Raw genomic sequence first — 25,103 nt, 5'->3', positions numbered from 1 at the left:
GTCTTTTGCCTCTTTTTGTATCCCCAGCACTTGTCACAGTGCCTGATACAGAGAAGCTTAATAAATGTTGGTTGATTGAATGATGGGAGCCATTGGAACGCTTATAGACATTCTTTAGCTGTATCGTTCACTGCAGAGCCCCTCCATCTTTTCCCGGGATCTCACATTTTTCCCCTGGACAAATCATACCCACTGGACATGTCATGGCGACATTCTATCATTACTCAGGGGATCCGCAGCCCTTCCATCTATTGCTCACTGATGATCTATTTCTTTGTTTTTTCTCTCTCCATCCCCTATTTCCTCCCCATACCATTTTCATAGCCCATGACCTGCTTCCCTAAAACTATTAGATCATTCTCCCAATATTTCCTCAGTTCTACTCCTTTATACCTCAGAGCTTGTTATAATCTTTTTGGAAACCCATTTTCTTTTCCCATCTGTCCCAAGGGAAGAGGCAAAGGGAGAGAAGGGGAATTTCTATAGTGTCTACTATGTGCCAAATGCTTTACAACTACCCTGCAAGGTAAATTCTGTCATTGTTTCCATTTTACAGTTGAGGAAACTGAGGGAAACGGGAGTAAGGGACTTGCGCAGGATTATTCTTATTGTCACAAGAGAGAATTTAAAATACCATGGGAAGTGGTAATTAGGGAGGAAAAGAGTGACAAGTGATGGTGATGATGACCCAAAAAACTAGAGTAAAAGAGGGAGCCTTTGAAGGACTGGCAGAGAGCACAGGAAGATGTGAACAGAACAGTGTTCAGAGATGCAGGTTTAAAACCATCAGGCCGAATTCATTCTTTGCTTTTTACTGGTATAGAGAACAGTAGTGGTCAGGGCCCCGAGGTCAGCCAGTTTAGCCAGCTAATGACAGCAATGACACGTGGCCACCAGTCAACGCTCTTTCCGCCTCCACAGGGGTAGCTAAGCTGCACAGTGGGTAGGATGGACTGAGGGATGGGAGTAAGGAAGACTCTTCTTCCTGTAGCCAAATCTGAACTCAATCAGTGGCAGTGTGTCCCTAGGCCGGCCACCTAGCTCTGCCTCAGGCTCCTCATCTGTAAATTAAGCTGGAGAAAAAAATGGCAAACACTCCAGTATCGGCCAACAAATGGTGTCATAAAGAGCTGCAGAGTAACAACAGCCACACGTACAGCCTTCTGTGTCCGGTGGTCTGCATGGGCACCAGCATTTTTATCAGCCCTGGGATGCTCTGTCTCCTCCCCTTGCCTCCGATTCTCTGACCCTCCTGCTCTCTTCCTGTTAGATGGGAACACTGACCCAGATCTACATCAGAGAAGAATAATCAAAGACCACATTCACTCCTTACGATTTCATTTCCATTTTCTTGGTAGAAGATCTCCCACCTCTAATCCTCTTTAAACCTGTGGGCTCCCTTTAAACCAAAAGGAAATGCAGAGGAACATTTTTGTAGCATGATGTCGTTAGCACATGGCCTGGCTGCTCAAGTATAAAGGGCAAGACTCGAGAAACTCAACATAGAACTTGACTTACTGCTGGAGAAACTGAGGCAAGATAGAGATTGGAGAGCTTTTAATATTTTATTAATTGGAGAGTATAATTGACTGGACAGGACTCTAGTCTCAAAGTACCCAATGACGAATGTGAGAATCCCAAATCTTTTTATATCTTTTTCAAACAAAGAAAGAAAAGAGCAGGAAGTTTTTCAGAACCATTTGGTTCTGTCACGATGGGGGGTGGGGGGGAGCTATAAATTCTTACTAGAAGCCAGAGTCAGGATGTCTGAATAAACGGAAGTAAAGATGTCAATGAAGTATCCCAGATAGAGGGGGTAGTGCCATAAATTCTTGAGGACAGAAGGAGTTTGGAGCCAGGAAGTCTGATCTCCCCCTCATTTTGAATCTCACATTGATAATTTATATATAACCTTAGAGCAAATGGTCCTTAGTCTTAATGAACTGAGGGGTTACTACTAAGGGGACTGAGGCAGAACAGTTAAGGAAACTGAGTTAGAATTTAGGGAAATTGAGTCAGGACAATTAGAGAAACTGAGGACAATAAAAGAGAACTGTGGCACATTATTAATGTGATAGAGATCTGGAGCTCAAGCTAGAAAGACTCTGGGAAGTCCAAGCACCTCGTTTTATGCTGAGCAAAGGGAAGCATGAAGGTTACACAAGAGCAAGTCCCAGGGCAAAACAGACCTTCTTACAGAGAAGAAATGATAGTCTTTGATTATTAATCAATAGCTAGTTAGATTTGGAGTTAAGGCCAGAATTCTAAGTGCTGCCTGTGTGGCTCCAGGCAAGGTCACTCAGCGTCTGCCACCTTGTCCTTCCCTCCACTAAAATGCAGCCCTCCCCTCCTAAGGCTTCTGAGAAGATCATCTTCCTAAAGCAACAGGTTAGGTTATTGACTTTTAATTAAATCAAAATGTGAAAACTCATCATCATTTGTACTGTAGATCATCAGCTCATAAATATCACCTGTTAAAATCACTGCTTTGGCTTGAGAAATAAAATTGCAGTAATAATTACAGATGATTTTCCCTCAACTGTTAACAGAGATGAATAGTGTTATTTATTACATGCCTATTAGGTTCTGAAAACCGCCCTGGGTATACACAAGCAAGGAAGCCAGAGGGTTCCTATCCTCAATGAGTTTACATTCTAATGAAGGCAAGATAACACAGAAAAGGGAGCTGGAAAAGGGCAGGGAGGAAGAAACAGCTTGGCTTGGAGCTTGTGGCCCGGAAATGAGGTGGGGCCTGCTTGGGGATAAAAGAAAGCCAGAGGGGAGGGGTCGCCTATCAGAGCCCAGGATGTTTACAGATGTGAAGTGATAAGAATAAATCGTATTTATGTATGGGTTTAGGGTATGTAAATAAGTTTTCATACCTCACCTCATATGATCCTCACAACAATCCTATGATAGAGACTGCTCTCTCTCTCATTTTATAGTGGAGGAAAATGAGGAGGAGAGATTGTGATTCACCTAGGATTACCTAAATAAAAACCTCTATGGAGGGACCAAATTCACATCTTTCTGAATCCAAATCCCCTAAAGGAGCACACTGCCTCTAGCTTAACTTTCTGTTTGCTTGGTTTTTTATTTTCAACTTAAAGAAAGTTGACAGAAAACTAAAATATAAAATCCAGGTAGGAGAGTTAAGAGTGCTGTGGGTGCAGCCCTTAGGAAGAAAGTAACGATAAGCCTAAATCCACCTGGCCGTGGGAGTGGTGTTGTTAGAAGTGCTGGATTTCTTCCCTTAGGCCATGCTGCCCCATTTACCGGATGTGAGCAGGATGCTAAGGCTGCAGGCGCAGATCAGAATCGGGCATCTGCCACTAACAACTTGCCTCTGGAAGATTCTCCCCATCTCACACACATTCCCCCCTTCAGCTCTGCCCAGAGAACTATGGACACTGCATCTGGGCACAAAGTCAGTCAGACCACTCCTCAACTCTATCTCCAAGCCATAAAAATGAGCATATCACTGACTTCAAGCACCTAATTTCTCAACTTTTCTCTCTAAATTTATTTTCCTGCTCCTGGTTCTTTGCTAACTTCTTGTTTGCTTGCTCTGTCTCTTTCTCTCTCTTTGTCTGTCTGTTTCTCTGTCTCTCTCTGTCTGTCTCTCTGTCTCTGTTTCTTTCTGTCTCTGCTCCTCTTTTTGTTTCTGTTTCTTTCTCTCTCTCTGTCTGTGTCTCTATCTCTTTCTCTCTTTGTCTGTCTCTGTTTCTTTGTCTGTCTCTGTTTCTTTCTCTGTCTCTGCTTCTCTCTGTGTGTCCCTCTATTTCTTTCTCTATCTCTGTCTCTGCTTCTTTCTCTCTTTGTCTCTGTTTCTCTCTGTGTGTCCCTCTCTCTGTTTCTTTCTCTGTCTCTGCTTCTCTGTGTGTCCCTCTATTTCTTTCTCTATCTCTGTCTCTGCTTCTTTCTCTCTTTGTCTCTGTTTCTTTCTCTCTCTGTGTCCCTCTTTCTGTTTCTTTCTCTGTCTCTTCTTCTTACTCTCTTTGTCTCTGTTTCTTTCTCTCTGTCCCTCTCTCTGTTTCTTTCTCTGTCTCTGCTTCTCTCTGTGTGTCCCTCTGTTTCTTTCTCTATCTCTGTCTCTGTTTCTTTCTCTCTTTGTCTCTGTTTCTTTCTCTCTGCTTCTCTCTCTGTCTCTCCGACTCTGGTCACCAGATTTTTTTTAAATCATGTTTAGTGCTATAATCAAGCCAATTATAAATAATATCGGAAATAGCAGCCCACTAATGAGAATCATAGAAGGAGATGTTGTTCCTGCCTGAGTGCTGTGCACATCTGATCTCAGTGCTGGGCTTTGCTAATCCGCTTAGAGATTGCGGCTCCCCACAGACATCCAGACTTACTCTCCTGTGGCCGAATGGAGCGTCCATCGTCAGGCGTGGCTGCCGCTGAAAACTGCTCTCCTTCCCAGAGACTCTGGAGAAATCCAGAGGGCCAAGGACCCGGATCCTCGACCGCCTCAGGCGGAGCCCCGAAGGTCTCTAAATCCTGCTCTCATTTCTGCTATCTCGCTAGGAAGCCTCCACATGCAATGCCGGAGAAACTGAGACAAGATCCAGATTAGAGTTTTTCATATTTTGTCTGAAAGGGAGAGATTTATTGGGACCAAACGGACCCATGGTCTGAATGGGTCCCAGGGCTGAATGACACTATCGTCTCCCAGAATCCAGCACCGATGTGAGTTCTCAATGACATATATATGCGTGAGGCTCCAAGCTACCAAGGGGTAGACTGAGGCAGGGGCAGAGTCAGAGCACTGAGAGTGGGAACGAGCAGACCATCAATCCGGTTCTGACAGGGTTGGGGGAGGCACCAGGCATTCTGATAAGTTGGGAAGGGCTGGGGTCATGATGTCTAAAATAGAAGCTCTTTCTCCTTATCTGGATCATGATGATTAGGAGGCAGGGGTGGTCCTGCAGGATTGAGCAGAACAATTAGGAACTGCGGCAACACAATTCAGGGAAACCAAGGCAGGACAATTTAGGGAAACTGAGTTAGGATAATAAAAGGGAATTGTGGCATAACAGTTAGAGGCCCAGATTTGGAGTCGAGAAGAGTAGGGCTCGGTTCTGCCCTTCACATTTCCTTTGGACAAATTACTTAACTGCTTTCAGCCTCAGCTTCCTCATATGCATATATGTATACACACACACACACACATACATATATATAGAGAGAGAAATGAGGCAATTGAGATTAAGTAACTGGCCCAGGATCACACAGCTAGAAGGTGTTTAACTGCAAGTATCTGAGGCCAGATCTGAACTCAGGTCCGCTTGACTTCAGAACTGGTGCTCTACCCATTGCAGCACTTAGCTGCCCCTAGCTATACATATTTATACAATTATTGTGCCACACAAGAATAATCAAATCAAACCAGTAAAAAAAAGAGAGAGAGAAACAATAAAATGAAAGCAAACAACAACAACAAAAAGAATGAAAATGCTGTGTTGAGAGGGCTTTCTTTTAAATGTGCCAACAGAAAAGGGCTGAAGTTATAAGAATTTTTAAGTGCCTCCTTAGAAGAAAGTGGAATGATTTGGGGTTATTGAAAGTACTGCCTTTTAAAGCATTTTTTCCTCTATCTTCCTTTTTTTAATCCGTAATAAGCAGAGGTGCTGATCTTTTTTCTCTGGGCCGATTAAATCATTTCCAGGGCCATGGGTCTCTTCACTTTACCAGAACCTTAAAAGGCTTCACTCATTCAACCATCCTTAACTTTCCTTGTGGAAAACTAGGGTATTGGAACACATTCCTTTTAAGTTTCCTATAAAATCTCTATCTTATGTTTTCATATCACTCTCATACAGCAGCCTCCCCCATTTCCTTACACAGCACACTATCCTTTCATTTACTCAAAAAAGGGGAAATATAGTTCATTAAAACCAACCAACACATCACCAAGTTGTCAACATGTCCTGAATGTACACTTTAGATCCCCACCTCAACCAAAAAAAAATTTACTAATGTGATTCTATTTTTTGAATGGTGTAACTTAATGTTTTCATCATTTGGAACTTGTTGTGGATTGTGGATTGTGGTATAAATTGTTGGTCTAAACCTAATTTCTGCCAAAATGCTTTCCATTTTCCAATCTTTGACCATTCCAGAGAATTACAGCCTTCTCCTACCAGGAATTAAGTTCACAGATTTATCCACCATTGCTTTGAGTGATTATTCCTGATCTTTCCTCTTCCAAGCTGTTTCCTTTCTGAATTAGCATCAAATAATTTCAGTAATGGCTCTTTAACACCCCCATTCAAGGCTTAGAAATCTAGCTCGGACTTCAGGATTGGAAAGATCTCAGAGAACTTTGCAGACCTGCTTGAGATCCGGGGATGGGACACCTTCACCCTTCAGGCTCTTCTTGCCCTCCAAGCTTGATTGATAAAAAGAAACCCAAGATCCTGGGGCTTGTCGCAGAATTTCCCAAGCCAGCTATTTTTCTTGGAGGCTCAAATCCAGTGCCCTCTGGCACTGTAGCAATTTCCATAAAGACTTCAAGGAGGGCACAGTTGCTAACATAGTTTCCAAGGAGAAATACCTCCTTTTTCTCGTTTACATCTTCTCTCTCCCTTTGCTAGGTGTTTCTCTTCTCTTGCCCCACCCCCACTTTCCTCCCCCCCCCCTTCACTTCTTCTCTCTCTTTTTCTGAAGGAGCAGATTGTTTATGGAGCACCATGTGGGTTATGTGCTCCAACTGTCTGGGGCTTTCTGCTATATTCCCTGCACACGGCAGGGAATTGTTTTACCCTAAAACATCAGAGGCGGTCCATGACCTGCCTGCACCCTAACTCAGGGATCCTTTTGTGGATGAACAAATCTGTTTATATAAATCCTGGATGGCCAGGCCACACATAGGTTGGATAATAGAGAGCCGGCCTCTGGGAGAGGGAGAGGCCCCTTAGACAAAGTCCAGACCATGGTTTGCTGGGAAAAACCACCATTGAGGCTCATTGAGGCACCTTTGACTTTTCCAGAGCACTTTGCCAATTGTTTTCATTGTCTCAACCTAATGACTCACTAAAAAGTTTGATGTTAGAGGTGTCACACTATGAATGTACTCAGAACACTTTGGCCAGCCCTCACACCAGAGATGCTCATCCTCCTTGGATACCCTTGGGATCCACCTGACACTCAACTCTCCTCTGAGACTCCAAGAATATAGATCACCCTCATTGGCTCACTCTTCCACTCTCCACAACAGATCTCCAAAACCTGCTCACCCCTCCTCAACCCTTTCATTGCTTCCCTCCCTCAACTCTCTCAACTAAGAACTTCATACCTCATTTTTGCAAAAAAAAAAAAAAAAAAAAAAAAAGTTAAGGCCACTCTCCATTTGCCTCCTCTTCTCTCCTCTTTCACATCTTTGTGACCTTTGTGACCAGGGCCTCCTATATAGAATATAACGGGGCAGGATAGTGGTGCTACTTGTCAGAGCAGATTCAGGTTCTTGGGATATAGATTCAGTGCTTCTCTAAATTTCAAGCCAGTTTAGAGTACACAGTCAAATAACAATATTCTGTAGGGATTTGGGGCAGACCAGGAAAGCACTTTAGAGGGAAGGGAGGAGAAGAAAAAGAAGGGAATCAGCCAAGGGAGAAAAGGAAACATTAGGAATGTAACTGGCAAGATTTATTCTCAAGATAGGAAGAGGTTCCCCATTGAAGGGCAGGGATGAAAGGAAAAAAGAAAAAGCATTTTTACAGTTGTAGAAGCTATTCTTTTATTTATTTATTTAAAAACCAAATTTATTCTATCTATAAAAAATTCTCTGTTCATAATCTACTTCAAATAATTTCACAAATATGTGCAAGTTCATGTATGGAGTACTTCCATGGGGCAGAAGACAGAGCAGACTATTATTTCCTGAAGTCTCCCAAATTAGACTTTCTCTCGGAGGGATCTGTCTCTTGCTTCCTTTTTCTCTCTCCTATCTCAGTACCAGTCAGGCTCACCAGGGAGGCTTATAGGCCTCTAAAGTCTCATCGCCCCCAGGAAGGAGGCCTGGTCCGGACAGCCGCTTAGCAGACGAGCCAGCACCGGCGCGATGGTGGGAGGGGCAACTTTGCAGGAGCCGGGGAAAGGGCAGTGGGGACAGAGGGGGAGAACCAGGGCAGCGGCAAAAGGTTCCTGGCAAGCTCGGGCCCCGGAGCTGCGGCCAACCAGGGTACACGTACTGCAGGCCCCCGGCGGCAGTGGTACCGAGCACTGGGCAGGGGGCTGTAAAAGTGGAGGGGGAAGTCTGAAGGGGGTCGGGGGGTCCCAGTCCTGCAATTTCAGCCTCTTGCGGCGACTTTGGACGCTGGTTTTGATCTGAACTTGAGACAGCTGCATCCCGTCCGCCAGTTTTCTCCTCTCTGCCGCGCCCAGTTAGTGCGGGCGTTTGGAGGAGCTGTCCAGAGTGCTGATCTGCTTCGTGGCGAGAGCCGTCCGAAGGGCGGGGCTTCCAGGCCTGGGCCCTCGGCCAGTCTGCAGTGACCCCTGCTGATGTCCGGAGAAATTTCCTCACCCAGGGACTTGGATTTGAAGGTGGGAAGACCTCATATTCAAAGAGATACATCTTGGGATTTCAATAAAAATCTGTCAAATATTTACTAAGCACCTAATATTAGCGCCAGTCAAAATTTGTCATACCGTATCAAACAGAACTGGTGACAATGAACAACATTGTTTCACCCTAAATTTATGGGAAAAGGTTGTCGTTATCTCCATTATATATAATATTAGCTCTTGATTTTAAATACATTCTGTTTGATTTACTTATTCAGGGCCGTGTCCATCAAACTACCAAAAAAATCTAAGAGAAGTTTAAAAAAAAAAAAACTCATCGGGATGAAAAAAAAAAGGTTAAGAATATCAAGGGAAATAATGGGGACAAAATAACAAAAGAAGGTAGTCTAGCAATATCAGATCTAAAAGTACAGTATAAAGCAGTAACCATCAAAGCCATCTGGTACTGGCAAAGAAATAGTGAATCAATGAAAGAAATTAGGTACATAAGATAAATAGTCAAAGACTATAGTAATCTATTGTTTGATAAACCCAAAGACTTCTGGGATAAGAACTATTTCAGAAAAACTGGGAAACTGGGGGAGGGGGAGATTGGATACAAAGTTATGTATAGACCAGTATCTCTTACTTTATATTAAGACACAGTCTGAATGGCTACATGAGTTAGAGATAAAAGGGAATCATAAGCAAATTAGAATAGAGCAAAGAATAGTCTATCTATCAAACCTATGGGAAGAGGAGATATTTTTGATCAAATAGAGAGAACATCACAAAATGCAAAAAGATCATCTTGATTAAATTAAATTTTAAAAGCTTTTATACAAAGCAAACCAAATGCTACCAAGACTAGAAGAAAGCAAAAAGCTAGAAAACAATCATTAGAGCAAATATCTCTATTAAAGGCCTCATTTATAAAATATAAGTAAAATTTATAAGAATAAAAAATTATTTTCCCCTAGATAAAGGATATGAGCAGGCAGATTTCAGATGAAATAATCACAGCTTTCTCTGGACATGTGGAAAAGTGCTCCAAATCACTTGATCAGAGAAATGCAAATTAAAACAACTCTGAGATACCACCTCACACCTAATCAGATTGGCCAATAAGAAAAAAAAAAAAGTTAAGTGATAAATGTTGAAGACAGGAAAAATTGAAACACCTAAGGCATTGTTGGAGTCCTGAACTGATCCAACCATTCTCAGAGATAGTTGGAACTAGGCCCAAAGGGCAACCAGATAGTGCATACACATTGACTGGGCAAAACCACTACTAGGTCTGTATCCCAAAGAGATCATGCAAAAAGGAAATGATACAAATACATAAACATATATGTGAATATGCAAAAATATTTATAGGAGTCCTTTTCAGGGTGGCAAAATATTGGAAACTGCGGGGAAGCCCAACAATTGGGGAATGGCTGAATAAGCTGTGGTATAAGAATATAAAGGAATATTATTGTACACTATGAAATGAACAGGCAGATTTCAGAAAAACCTGGAAAGACTTGTACAAACGCATACAAAGTGAAATGAGCAGAATCAGGAAAACACTGTGCACAGCATCAGCAACATTGTATGATCAATTATGAGAAATTCTGCTCTTCTCTGCAACAGAATGATCTAAGACAACTGCAAAGAACTCATGGAGGAAAATGCTATCCATATCCTGATAAAGAACTGACAGACTCTGAATGCAGATCAAAGCGTTGTTTTTCTTTTCTCATTTTTTCCTTTTAATCAGGTTCTTCTTTCACACTGTGACTAATGTGGAATTGTGTCTTACCTGATAACTCAGGTATAAACGAGATCAAACTACATCTCTTCTTTAGAAGAGGGGAGAGGAAGGAAGGAGGGAGAAAACTTGGGAATTCAAAATCTTGTAAAACAAATGCTAAAAGGGAAGGTGGCCTAGCCATACCGGGCCTAATCCCATATTTATTAAGAGGCAGTCTTCAGAATCATTTGGTGTTCTAAGAGTAGAGAATCAGTGGAAGAGATGAAGTCATACAAGACACAATGGACAATGACTAATAGTGATCAAGTGTTTAATTAAACTCAAAGACACCAGTTTCTGGAATGAGAACTCTCTATTTGACAAAAAATGGCTAGGAAAATTGGAAAATACTATGGCAGAAGCTAGGCATTGACTAATATATAACACCCTATACCAACATAAGGTTAAAAGGGGTTCATGGTTTAGACGTAAAGAGAGATATTATAGGCGAATTAGCTTAAAAAATAGTCTACCTTGTCAGATCGTTGGAGAAGGGAGGATATTTTGGACAAAGAATTAGAGAACATTATGAAATGCAAAATGAGTATTTTTGATTTTTAATCTAAAAATGAGGTGCCCTGGAAGAACGTGGAGAGAGGAATGAAAACTACATAAAAAGATGAGAGACAGTAGGTGATAAAAAACTGAGCTATAATAAATGAGAGATGACATTAATAGAGATGATTAGTTAATATAGAGATGAGAGATTCAGAGATAAATATTATGATACATGATGGCCAGATAATAGATAAAACTATTTCTAGGGATCACTATCATCTCATTGAGCTGAGCTTCATGGACTTAGACCCACTCTAGTGGTAGAGTTAAGTGAAACCTGAGAGTCTAGACCAACCCTCCCCTTCTCCTCCCCCACATTTTACTGGTGAGAAAACTGAAACCCAAGGTCCCACAGTTACAACACCCATGCCTTCCTCACTCCCAAACCCAGCTCTCTCCCCAGTAGGTCATACTGCCCTCATATGATTCCTACCCCAAACATATCAACCCATGAGAAACTACCAGAAACACACTTATAAACAAACAACTTTATTTATAAGAAATCCTAGAAAAAGAAAAATCATCAACCCAACAAAAGCCAAACAAGTAGCTTTAAAATCATTGATACTGAATCAGGAGAATCACCCACTGCCCTTTTCACCAGAACTCCTGAGATAATACGAAGATGTCCCTGTCTGAAGGTTCCTAAGCAGACCTGAACTGCACCTGTGAAGTATCTGCTCAGAACATTTACAGCCAGGCCCCTCCACTCCACTTCTCTTGGAGGCAATTAAAGTAATTCAACTTGCAATGTCTAAAGGGGTGTATCTGGCTACTAAAACAGAAATAATAATATTAATGGCACTTAAATCTAGAGGCATCCTGCTGGTAGGAGGCAGCCCCATTCCACCCCAACCCCTCGCTGCTATCCAAAGTGCTCCAGATGAAAACCAAGTTGAGAATAAACACGCTCAATGTAAGTAACCAAAAAAAAAACCCTACCCATATCCTCCCAGTCTAGTCTTGAGGGTCACTGAATGGGGACCACTTCAGAGCAGGGCTGCTCACCATCACCACAAACAAGATCTTCTGGGCCACGACAGGGGTGGTGACCTGACTCCAGACAACAAATAACAAAATCCAGAGGTAGGAGGGAGAATCACTTTGCCCTGGTCTCTGGAGGCAAGGTTTCTCTTGGGGGAGGAGGGGAAAGCCCAATAAAGAAAATCCCACACACAGCCTCCAGGAAGACACAGGAGGCTGCAGAAGATGAGAACCAGGTTGTAGAGAAAGCAGCCAGGGAGCTGGCTGTCTCTGGGGCCTCTGGCAGCCTGAGAGGCAGAGGGAGGCTGCCCACTCAAGTAGAAATGGAGTCTTTTCTTGCCTGGTGAGAATACCCAAGCACTGAGGAAGTCATTCCTGCTCAAAAGGGGAAACAAAAGCAAAAATCCAAAAAGGCCTTAAGGGAGAAACGCAGCCCTCCCTCCCTCCCACTAAGAGATTCCTGGAGAAATCCTGAAATTGGGGAAAAGGTCTTGGCAGTGAAGAGCAGGCAGAAGGAAGGGTCCAGATGAAGGTCTTAAAGGCTGGGGAGTGGCCAGGGGATTTGGGGGTATTCTAGGCCAGGTGAGAGAGTAATTAGGGGGCAGGATCAGGATAAGGGTGTACCTGCTCACTGGATAGTGCAAAACTTGAACTCCCAGACTTTCTTCTGCTTAGTATTAGGGAGACTCTTAAGCTCCTCCTCAGCTCGCAGCCTACAAATTTCTCGGACCAAGTCATGGAAGGCTTGCTCCACACCTTGCCCAGTCTTGGCTGATGTCTCCACATAAGGGACCCCGAAGCTCCTGGCCACCTCCTGGCCCATTGTATGGTTCACCAGCCTGTCGGTCACATCTACTTTGTTGGCCACCAACACCACGGGTATACGGTTGTTGCCCTTGATTCCCTGTAGATGGTTCCAGAGGATATTCACATTGTCAAAAGAGTAGAGGTCATTCACTGCATAAACTAAGAGGAATCCCTCTCCCCGGTGCATGGACTCATCCCTCAGGCAATAAAATGCTTCAGTGCTTGTGGTATCCATGATGTCCAGGTGACACTGCTCTTCATCCACCACTGTGTGCTTCCGATAGGAATCTTGGATGGTGGGACCATATTCGGTCATAAAATGATCCTTAGCAAACTGCATGATCAGTGCAGTCTTGCCCACAGAACAGGTGCCCATCACCACCAACTTATACATCTTGGTTCGGCGTCTCTCTGGATCACCTATGGAGGTATGGACACAAAAAGCCATGAGAACTGGGATGGGCTCAAGTGGTCTCTAGTCTACTTTCTAGGCTGCAAGGAAGGACTGCAAGAAGTCAGCCCATTTCACTGGAGGTCACCTCTCTGGAGGAAGACTTTACTCCTGCCTCCAGCCTCAGTGGGCTTCTTTGCCAATGCTCTTCCCCGCCCCCCTTTCAGCTCTCTGGGGCCCAAGCGAACAAGGCTCAACCCTCCCCCCCAGTGACAGAACTTCAGAAACTGGAAATCTCTGAATCCCCTGGCTCTTCTGACCAATTCCAAACCCACTGGAGCACGTGGGTTCCAGGCTCTTCCATTCTGGCTGGCTTCTCCAAGATGCTCTCTGATTTACTGGCGCCCTTCTCAAACCCTGCGACCCAGAAGACCCCGGGCCAATTCTGAAGGCTCTTAGGAGGCAAGAATAGTGCTATTTCTACAGACCATGCTCCTCCACAGTAATGTAGCCCAAAGGGGTTCGGTTTGGGCGGCTGCCTGGTCGGGAGTTCCTGCATCGAAGGGGCCGGGAGTCTTTGGCCGGCTTGGCTGCAAATTGGGCTCCCAACCTGAACCTTCAATAATACAACCCAAAGTTTGTAACATTATATGGGTTCAGGCAGCTAAGTTGGGGGCAGGGGAGGCGAGCCCAGCGGCACTGCCCGCATTAATCCGGCCCCACGAGGAGCCCAGTTGAGCCAATACCTCCTGCATTAATGTAGTCCAACATGGCACTAACTTGAGGTCTACTTGCCACCCACCCCATTGCTGTTAACTGAGAGCTGGCCTCTATATACCCTTTAGGAGCTGTAAAATTACTCAGGTAGAATTCAGGTCTAGTCTTTAAGTGTAGAAGGTCTCAGAAGCAGACGACCCCTTCCTGCGTACTATAGGGGCTTCTGGCAACCTCAGGTCTCCAGAGTGATTTGGAGAACTCCGCCCCTAGGCAACAAAGGCTCCCGGGAACCACGCCCCCCCCCCCCCCCCCGCCTTTGGGATGGGGGAATTTCCTTCATTTTGGAACCTCCACCCATAAGATTTTGGGAAGCCCCACCCCTCACTACGAGAGCCAGCTGGAAACCCTAGTCTACCTTTGCTGAAGCTTTGAGCATCCCATGTGGCAGTGTTTTGGGAGCTCAGGAAACCCCACCCTTAGGAGTTCGGGGAAGCCCTACGTGTACCACAAGGATTATTGGCCCCAACCTCACAATGTAGCCTGAGGCCAGGGTAGTTCTGCCCCTGGGATTCTGAGGTAAGGATGAAGGTCCAAGAGCCAGTGCTTCTGCACCAAAGGATAGTGCGCACTAAAGTCCTCAGTCGTTCAGGCCCAAGGGAAAAAAGCAGGCTTTGTCACCCTGGCTTTCTTTTGCCTAAACCGGACTTCACACCCTTAATCACCACTCTAAACCCCATTGTTAGAATCTGCACTCATTCTCTGGCTATAATTTGTGGGCCAAGAAGACATAAGAGAGAAATATTCAGAAATTGCTTTCTGTCCTAGGTAATGCATCCGTTCCCTTTACAACGCTCAGGAATATCTTGGGTATAAGTCGTTGTTCGAAACCTAATTTCTGCCAAAATGCTTTCCATTTTCCAAACTTTGACCATTCCAGAGGATTACAGCCTTCTCCTACCAGGAATTAAGTTCTCAGGTTTATTCCCCATTGGCTTGAGTGTCCTTATTCATGATGCTTCCTCTTCCCAAGCTGTTCCCTTTCTGAATCAGCATCAAGTAATATCAGTAATGGCTCGTTTACACCCCCATTCAAGGCTTAGAAATCTAGCTCAGATTTCAGGATTGGAAAGATCTCAGGGAACTTTGCAGACCTGCTTGAGGTCAGAGGATGGGACATTCGTCACAATTCAAGCTCTTCTTGCCCTCCAAGCTTGATTGCTGATAGGAAGCCCAAGGATCCTGGGGTTTGCTGTAGAATTTCTCCTGCCAGCTATTTTTACTGGAGGCCCAAAGCCAGCGCCCTCTGGCACTGTGGCAATCTCCATAATGATTTCAAGGAGGCTACAATTGCTAACTTGGTTTCCTAGGGGAAATGCCTCCTTTTGTCTTATTTATATCTTCTCTCCCTTTTCCCTAACGCGTTTCTCTCCTCCTTCCCCACCATCACTCATCGCCCCCTTCAGTTCTCTCTTTTTCTAAAGAAGCAGATTGTTTTATGGAGCACCATGTGGGTTATTTGCTCCGACTGCCTGGGGCCTTCTGCTATAAACAGGATGCTGATCTAGGGAGCCTTTTCCCTGCACATGGCTGGGAATTGTTTTACCCTGAAACATCAAAGGCGGTCCATGACCTGCCTGCACCCTAACTCGGGGATCCTTTTACGGATGAACAAATCTGTTCGTATAAATACTGGATCACCAGGCCACACATAGGCTGGATAGTAGAGAGCCGGCCTCTGGGAGAGGGAGAGGCCCCTTAGGCAAAGTCCAGACGGGTTTGCCAGGAAAAGCCTTTATCGAGGCTCATTGAGGCAGCTTTGACTTTTCCAAGGTACTTCACTAATTATTTTCATCCTCTCAACCAAAGGACTCACTAAAAAGTTTGACGTTCAAGGTGTAACACCCTTGTAATGTACCCAGAACACTTTGGCAAGCCCTTACACCAGAGATGCTTGGATTCTCCTTGGATACCCTTGGGATCCACCTGGCACTCAACTCTCCCCTGTGACTCCAAGAAAATAGATCACCCTCATTGGCTCCCTTTCCCTCTCCACAGATCTCCCAAACCTGCTCACCCCTCCTCAACCCTTTCATTGCTTCCCTCCCTCAACTCTTTCAACTAAGAACTTTATACCTCATTTTTACAGAAAAAAGTTAAGGGCATTCTCCACGAGTTCCCTCTTCTCTCCTGTTTCACATCTCTCATACCTTTTACCCACCTTTGTGACTAGGGCCTCCTATATAGAATGTCATGGGCCAGGATACCGGTGCTACTTGTCAGAGGGAGCAGATTCAGATAATTGGGATAAAGATTCGGTGCTTCTCTAACTTTTCAGGCCAGTTTAGAGTCACACACAGTCAAATAACAATATTCTGTAGGGACTTGAGGCAGACAAGGAAAGCATTTTAGAGGGAAAGGAGGAATAGAGAAAGAAGGGAATCGGCCAACAGAGAAAAGGAAACATGTGGAATGTAACTGGTAAGATTTATTCTCAAAATAAGAAGAGATTCCCTATTCAAGGGCAGAGATGAAAGGAAAAAACAAAGCACTTTTATAAATGTAGAAGCTATTTTTTATTTGTTTAAAATATAACTATTTAATATGTGTATAACTAAATCTCTATACATAATGCACTTCAAATAATTTCGCAAATATGTACAAGTTCATGTATGGAGTACTGCCAAGAGGCAGAAGACAGAGCAGACCATTAATTCCTGAAGTCTTCCGAGTTAGACTCTCTCCCGGAGGGATCTGTCTCTTGCTCCCGTATTCTCTCTCCTCTCTCAGTACCAGTCAGCCCCACCAGGGGGGATTATAGGCCTCTACCGTCTCATTGCGCTCAGGAAGGAGGCCTGGTCGGGACAACCGCTTAGCAAACGAGCCAGCACTGACGCGATGGCAGGAGGGGCAACTTTGCAGGAGCCGAGGAAAGGGCAGAGGGGGCAGAGGGGGAGAACCAGGGCAGCGGCAAAAGGCTCCTGGCAAGCTCGGAGCTCCCGAGTTGTGGCCAACCGGGGTACATGTACTGGAGGCCCGCGGCGGCGCTGGTGCTGAGCACTGGGGCAGGGGGCTGTAAAAGTGGAGGGAGAAGCCTGGAGGGGAGTCGGGGGGCCCCAATGCTGCAACTGGCGTTTCAACCTCTTGCGGCGACTTTGGAGCTAGGTTTTGATCTGAACTTGCGACAGCTGCATCCCTCCCGCCAGTTTTCGCCTCTCTGCCCCTCCCAGTTAGTGCAGGCGTTTGGAGGAGCTCTCCAGCGTGCTGATCTGCTTGGTGGCGAAAGCTGTCGAAGGGGCGGGATTTCCGGGCCCTCGGCCAGTCCGCAGTGACCCCTGCTGATGTCCGGAGAAATTTCCTCACCCAGAGACCTGGATTTGAGATCTTCCCACCTCCAATGGCAGGTAGGTCTGGGGAACCGACACTTGTAGAGGGTGGTTCAGAGATATCGGCACCCGAAGGAACCGTGTCTCCCGCAAGGCCCCGCGGACCTCGGCCTTCCCTTCCAGAGGAGGCCTCAGAGTCACTGCAGTCGGGGTGTGAGGATTTCTGGCTGCTCTGGGACAGCCATTCCCCAGAGAATGGGCCTTTGTCATCTGGAGGAAGTTAGAAACGGAGGAGGGGGAAGCTCTTCTTGTAGACAAAACTGCAGGATCTTTTATCCAGAGACAGCCATTAACGGCTTCAACGATGGGCAAGAGCAGCTGTTTTATAAAATCCTTGCATAGAAGTCGGGACTTTTCAATAATTGGCCTCGGAGCAGTTGGTTCAGCAAAGGGCTTGGCCATCCAAATATTACAAAATGATTGCGGATCCTGTTCTTCCCCACCCTCTTTGTTGCATTCCTTACCCCTCCCTTGTATTTTCACTATGATTTTTCAGGTAGCAACTAAGGAAGCCACAGGGCCTTCCCCATATTGGATGGTCTCACTCCCCAATTTTTCCTAGCCTACTATTATGGGCCAGAACTTGAAACAACGTGATTAACTCAACGAAACTGATAGAAACAACGATTATGTTTACACCTTTGAGAGTTCACACATTGGCTCACACATTGGAGTTCACAAGTAGGGAGAGATCCAAGTTTACACCTCCCACAATCCCACTCTCTCAGAGGAGGAGTCAACTTTTGGGTTCACAACTTTAAGAAATCATATATAAAAATCTCTCAGTCTCAGGAAGGGTCAGTTGGAGAGAGGCAGAAGCTGGAAGAGCTAAAGGACTAGCAACAAGAGCTCTCGGAACCAAGGAAAGCTTACTGGGCTATTTTGGAAGAGACAATAAAGGATTGGATTTTAACTCCTGGCTGTATTTGAGGTGATTATTGATCAGAATTGAAACTAAGGCTGCTTCCAGAAACCTCCCCAAGAAACCTGCTCCCAGAGAACCATCCTATTATAGAAAAAGAAGAACACTACAGCCAATCTCCTCCTATAGCTGGCTCCTTTCTCTCTCCTCCCCTTGCTAGCCCAGACATCCTGATCCAACAGACCCCTTTGATACCTTCTACTGAGCCAATTCTGCTTCCAATTCTTGGTCTTTTAGGCCAAGTTGGAATCATATATTCCTTTTTAAATTGTTTAAATTTTAACTAGGCATTTTTGCGAATCCACACCCAGGATTTGAGGTTCAGGCTGGAGGCTGAGTTGAGTGACACCCTACTTTCTGTCAGATGGCTTTCTGTTTAGGGACACTTATAATTCAAAACAGATACAACTTTCAAGGATGACATCTCCTCTAACAGAGAGGATTCACTCATTCTTTGGGGACCTGGACCTGTCAGTTGTCTCTCCAAATGAACACTCATCTTTGTTATATTTTTAAAGTCATGTATACTACAGATCCTCAACGGGGGACATGCTCCCCAGCAGATGAAGCACATGTCTGCAGCTATGACCAGCCCAGCCCTGACTAGCTCTCCCTGTCTTTAAAATGCTGTTCTGCACTAACTTCAGAATTGTCACCCTCTCCCCTGTCAGTCTCTTGACAGCTCAAAGAAGCTGAACCCATCTCTGTAGTCCATCAGCACAAGATAGCAAGGAGAGGGAAACCGGGCAGGAGCTCTTGGCCAATCCCATCTCCTGCCTCCCTCGGGCAAAAGAAGGGAGTTCTGCTGGAAACTGAGAGGCTGCTCATCCTTGGGGAATGGCTGAACAAGCGATGGCATATGAATATAACAAAATATTACTAGTCTATGAGAAATGCTGAGCAGGCTGATTTCCAGTGAAACTGCAAAGACTTTCATGGACTCATGCTGAGGGAAGTGTGCAGAACCAGGAGAATATTGCACACAGCTACAAGAAGATTATGTGAGGGGGTCAATTGGGTGGCTCAATGCTTAGAGCATCAGCACTTTAGTCAGGAGATTCTGAGTTCAAATGTGGTCTCAGACACTTAACACTTCCCAGCTGTGTGACCCTGGGTAAGTCACTTAACCCTAATTGCATCAGGGGAAAAAAAAGATTTTCTGATGGATTTGGCTATTTTCATATTCTGATGGATTTTGACAATGGGGTGATTTAAAGCAATTCCAATAAACTTGTAACGGAAAGTGCTGTCAGCATTTGGAGAGAGAATGATGGAGATTGAATGTGGATCAAAACCTAATATTTTTATCTTAAAAAAGAAAAAGAACTGAGTTCTAGTCCTACTTCTACCTCACTCTCTGTGTGACTTGTTTACCTCAAGTTTCTTAACCTGTTCCACAAGGATTTGAATGAGGATCGGGAGGAGTTCTCTCCCACTTTGGGGGAGGGGGGCAGGGCCAGCCCATTCTCCAGGTTCTACTTCTGACCAAACCATGCCCAGAGCCCCATTGCCTTCCGCATGACTTCCTTCTAGCCCCCACCCCCATGTCTCCCTCTTCCCAGAAATCATGAAGAGTCTTTTAAAGACTGTTTATAGTATTTGTATTTGGACCCCTGCACTTACTACACCTACCACACAGTGAGTTCTCAATCAATGCTTATTTCTTTTGCCTCCTTTCCCCATCACTATCTCTTCCCAGAACCCTCCCCTGCCTGCTTCCCCCATCCCTCCTTCAGCCTCTTTCCAGGTCAGCTTTTCTGCTTTTCTTTGCCCTGCCAGGGAAAGGGGGCAGTACCAATCTGTGTGCAGGAAGCAGTGAGCCCCAAAAGACTAGGTAGGGGAGAGTGTGTGTGTATGTACATGTCCTCACACACTTCTCTCAGCACCTTGTGTCTGTAACCTCTTTCAACCGGTCTGGTCATTTTTGCCTTGACCCAAGATCCCCAATGTCCCTGCCCCATACCATCCCTCTAACTGTGCTCGAGAATGAAGCTCTCACTATCTCCCCAGGCTCTGCGGCTCTCAGTCCCGGGGAATTCCTCTCTCTTTCCTGCCAGAGGAAAGGTTTAGCTTGTAGTCAGAGACCTGAATGCAGATCCAGCCCCAGACACTCACCTATGCTGGGCTTTGGAGCAGAAGTTTTAGCTCTCTCTGTCTCTTATCCTTAGAGGATTGCCTTTAATGCCTCTGAAAGACTTGGAGCTCTTTGAGTCTTGCCGTTACTGTTGTTCAGTGACTCTGTATCCCCATAGGTCTCTGTCCCTGGGATTTTCTTGGCAAAGATACTGGAGTGGATTGCCATTTCATTCTCCCGTGGCAGGGGATTAAGGATGCCCAAAGTTTCTGGGGCTGGATTTAAACTCAGGGTTTTACACTATGCCATCTAGCTCCCTCTGCAGAAGTTAGGACAGTTAGCATTTCGGTAATGCTTTGACTTTTGCAGAAAATTTTGCCATTTATTCTTTATCCTCTTAACCAAATGACTTAGTGAAAGAGTTTGACCTTCAAGGTGTAACACTATCAATGTCCCAAAAACACTCTGGCAAGCCCTCACACCAGAAATGCTCATCCTCCTTGGATACCCTTGGGATCCACCTGGCACTCAACTCTCCCCTGAGACTCCAAGAAGATACATCACCCTCACTGGCTCTCTCTCCCACTCTCCATAGCAGATCTCCCAGATCTCCCAAACCTTCTCACCCCTCCTCCACCCTTTCATTGCTCTCCTCCCTCAATTGTCTCAACTAAGAACTTTATACCTCATTTTTACAAAAAAAAGTTAGGAGCATCCTCCATGAGCTCCCTCTTCTCTCCTGTTCCCCCTCTCCCATACCTTTTACCCACCTTTGTGACCAGGGGCTCCTATATAGAATGTCATGGGTCAGAATACCGGTGCCACTTGTCAGATGGAGCAGATTCAGATTCTTGGGATATAGATTCGGTGCTTCTCTGACTTTTCAGGCCAGCTTAGAGTACACAGTCAAATAACAATATTCTGTAGCAAATGTTGCAGACAAGGGGAGGGAAGGGAGGAGTAGAGAAAGAAGGGAATCAACCAAGGGAGAAAAAAATATGTAGAATGTAACTGGTAAGATTTATTATCAAAATAATAAGATATGCAAATTGAGAATAAGAACACACAATGTGAGTAACAAAAAAAAATCATATTCCCCCAGTCTGGCCTTGAGTGTCACTGAATGGGGACCACTTCAGAGCAGGGCTCCTGACCAACACCATAAACAAGGTCTTCTGGGGGAGACAGGGAAGGGGACCTAGCTCCAGACAGCAAATCCACCAAGCCCAGGAATAGGAGGGAGAATCACTTTGCCCTGGTCTCCAGAGACAGCATCTCTGTTGGGAGAGCAGGGGAAAGCCCAACAAAGAAAATTCACACACAGCCTCCAGGAAGGCAGAGGAAGCTGCTGAAAATGAGGGCCAGACTAGACAGAAAGCAGCCAGGAAGCTGGCTGTCTCTGGGGCCTCTGACAGGCTGGGAGGCTAGGAGAGGCTGCACATTCAGGGAGAAATGGAGTCTTTCCTTGCCTTTCAGGATACCCGGGCAGTGAGGTAGTCATTCCTGCTCAAATGGGAAACAAAATCAAAAATCCAACACAAATCTCTTAACATAGAAACACAGACGGGTTCCTCCAAGAGACTCCTGGAGAAATCCTGATAAGGGCCAAAAGGGCTTGGCAGGGAAGAGAAGGCAGAAGGAAGGGTCCAGATGAAAGTCTTGAATGCTGGGGAGTGGGTAGGGGATTTGGAGGTATTCTAGGCCAGGTGAGAGGGGAATTAGGGGGCAATATAAGGATAAGGGTGTACCTACTCACTGGATTGTACAACACTTGCACCCACAGACCTCCCTCTGCTCAGTATTTGGGTGACTCTTGAGCTCCTCCTCAGCTCGCAGCCTCCGAATTTCACCAACCAGCTCATGGAAGGCTTACTCTACACCTTGTCCAGTCTTGGCTGATGTCTCCATATAAGGGACCCCGAATTAATTCAAACTGAGTTAGATCTCTTTATCGAAGAGATCCACTTCCATCAGAATACATCCTCACACAGTATTGTTGTTGAGGTATATAATGGTCTCCTGGTTCTGTTCATCTCACTTAGCATCAGTTCATGTAAGTCTCTCCAAGCCTCTCTGTCTTCATCCTGCTGGTCATTTCTTACAGAACAAGAATATTCCATAACATTCATATACCACAGTTGACTCAACCATTCTCCAATTGATGAGCATCCATTCATTTTCCAGTTTCTAGTCACTACAAACAGGGCTGCCACCAACATTTTGGCACATACAGGTCCCTTTCCCTTCTTTAGTTCTCTTTGGGGTATAAACCCAGTAGAAACAAGTGCATGATTTTTCTAGGGACTCAGCTGACCTAGATACAGGGCATCCACTTTCTTAGACAATTCGGGACCATGGACAAGGGTTAGCAACATTAGGCACTGAAACCTTCACTTTATTTTCCAAATGTTCTCTGCTATGGAAACAGACTGTAGGATTCACCTAGTTTCTGCCACTATAGTAATATTCACTAAGTCATGACTTCTCTTCAATAAGCCAAAGGAGAGGACCTTCTTAGTCCAATATGATAGGACTAAAGAAGAGAGAGAGAAAGGAGCCCTTCTCCTAGAAGAGACAGTTTCTGAACTGATTATTTTCTGGTGGAGAAGACACCAACTTCAAATTTTCAAAGTGGACAGATGTTGTATTGTTTTTACTTGGGAAAGTTGAGTATAAAGCGTGCCTATGAGCAAGGAAAAGTGAGGCAGACCACTTGGAATTTGATTCTTGGTTCTCCCATAGATAGCTTTCCTCTGTGATTAAAATCCCCAGTGAGTCTGTTCTTCTCTTCAAAACTTCTGTTTCTGTGTATTCCTCATAATTGTTGCCAGTTTTTCAGAAGACTCAGATTTCCCCTTATCCTTGTTTGATGACATGGATCTGCACTAACATGGAAATAACCTGTGCAGCTGAGACCTGGATTTATAAGTCACGTGGATACTTTCCAATATCCTCTAAGTGTATTGAAGTGATTAAGGACAAATTATTTTCTAGCTTTGTTCAAATCCCAGCTAAGCTCATCTTCTACCAGAAGTCTTTCCTAATCCCTATTCTCCTTTGAGAATATGCTTCCCTCCATCTCCTTTTTTCCATGTCTAAAATCTTTCCTAGAAATGAGGTGGCTATTTTTTTAGAATAACCCAGGACCATGGACAGAGGCTAGCCACACCAGCCACAATGATAATGCCAATTATCTTTGCTATGGAAACAGACTGCTGGTTATATCTATTGTCTGTGTGTGTGTGTGTGTGTGTGTGTGTGCGCGCGCGCACGTACATGTACTGATGCCTATAGACATTATACATATACATATATATAGGCCAACCTGTAAAGCAATTTGGAACTATACCTAAAATGTCACTGCTCTGTGAGTATTTTCTGGCTACCAAAGATATCCATTGAGATGAAAGGAGAAAAGTAACCCATATGGCCATAAAATTATAGGAAATGTATACTATAGAGTACTTATCAAATGTGGGTTAATTTTTAAACAAATCTTAGTATATGAATGCAATACTGTATATGATGTAATATGATATTGTGTAAAAAGTGACAAAATGGATTGTTTTAGGAAAAATTTTATGAACAAATAAAGTAAAGTGAGCAGAATGATTTATATTAACAAAGACAGTGAAGTAAGCAGAATAATTTTTATCATAAAATATGGGTATGCAAAGACACAAAAATAGGAAAGATGTAAGAACTCTTCTCCAGAGGATTAGCCTGGTGGCCCTCACACCACAAGGTAGGCACAAGCTCTGCTAGACTCTAAGCTCTGCATCTTCCAAGAATGGCTCTAGAGATTACCCAAAAAACCCTTCTTTCATTGGCTCCCAGAAATCCCTAGAGCAATGGGAGTAACTAATAACAGCACTAATAACTCCTTTTCCTCAATTGATACTATCGGATGCTACTAGTACCTAATACAAAATGTTAATATGAATACTGTACTCTGCATTCAGGCACACATCTGCCAGCAACCATTTTATTTAATTTTGTGAGCAATTAATATATAACTTTTCCAATTATTTGGCTGTGCAAATACACAGTTACTTGCAGTTGTATTTTTATAATTCTTACGTATTTATCTTGGTAGGGAAATTCCAAATTATTTTATATATTTTATAGTGATTTTATGTGATATTTCTCTTTAGTTTCCTATATTTATTGGTATTAGTTTAAAATGTCAGTGATGTGTGTGGATATTTTTGTTTCCTGCAAATTTGCTAAAAGTATTATTGCAATTAATTTTTACCTGAATTAAGTTCTTTAGGTACATCAATATATCACCTGCAAAGGTGATAATTGTGAATCTTCTTGACTTTCTATAGTTATTCCCTCAATTTTCTTTTCATCTTCGTGCCAGTTAACATTTCTCATACCATGTCAGACAGAAGTGGTGACAGTGAACATCACAGTTTCACCCTGAATTTATGGGAAAAGCTTCTAGTTTATCTCCATTATACATAATGTAAGATAAGTCATACACTTTGACTGGGCAATACCACTACTAGGTCTGTATCCCAAAGAGATAAGGAAAGGACATAAATGTCACAAATCACAAAAAGGAAATGATATAAATACATAAACATATATGTGAATATGCAAAAATATTTATAGGAGTCCTTTTCAGGGTGGCAAAATATTGGAAACTGAAGGGAAGCCCAACAATTGGGGAATGGCTGAATAAGCTGTGCTATAGGAATATAAAGGAATATTATTGTACACTACGAAATGAACAGGCAGATTTCAGAAAAACCTGGAAAGACTTGTACAAACTCATACAAAGTGAAATGAGCAGAATCAGGAAAACATTGTGCACAGCATCAGCAACATTGTATGATCAACTATGAGAAATTCTGCTCTTCTCTGCAACAGAATGATCTGAGACACCTGCAAAGAACTGATATAGAACTGACAGACTCTTAATGCAGATTGAAGCATTGTTTTTCTTTTCTCATTTTTTC

General features: G+C 44.1%; 1 protein-coding gene across 1 annotated transcript; it reads right to left on the bottom strand.

The window, feature by feature from the left end:
• Positions 1 to 12,470: 12,470 nt before the first annotated feature.
• Positions 12,471 to 13,097, bottom strand: LOC127564858 (GTPase KRas-like). Its single transcript, XM_052001649.1, has one exon. It carries the CDS (start codon positions 13,095 to 13,097, stop codon positions 12,471 to 12,473), a length of 627 nt encoding a protein of 208 aa, XP_051857609.1.
• Positions 13,098 to 25,103: the final 12,006 nt, after the last annotated feature.

The sequence above is a fragment of the Antechinus flavipes genome, chromosome 5, assembly GCF_016432865.1.
Source record: "Antechinus flavipes isolate AdamAnt ecotype Samford, QLD, Australia chromosome 5, AdamAnt_v2, whole genome shotgun sequence".
Lineage (NCBI taxonomy): Eukaryota > Metazoa > Chordata > Mammalia > Dasyuromorphia > Dasyuridae > Antechinus > Antechinus flavipes.
The sequence above is the reverse complement of the archived record's forward strand: the minus strand, read 5'-3'. Positions and strand labels throughout refer to the sequence as shown.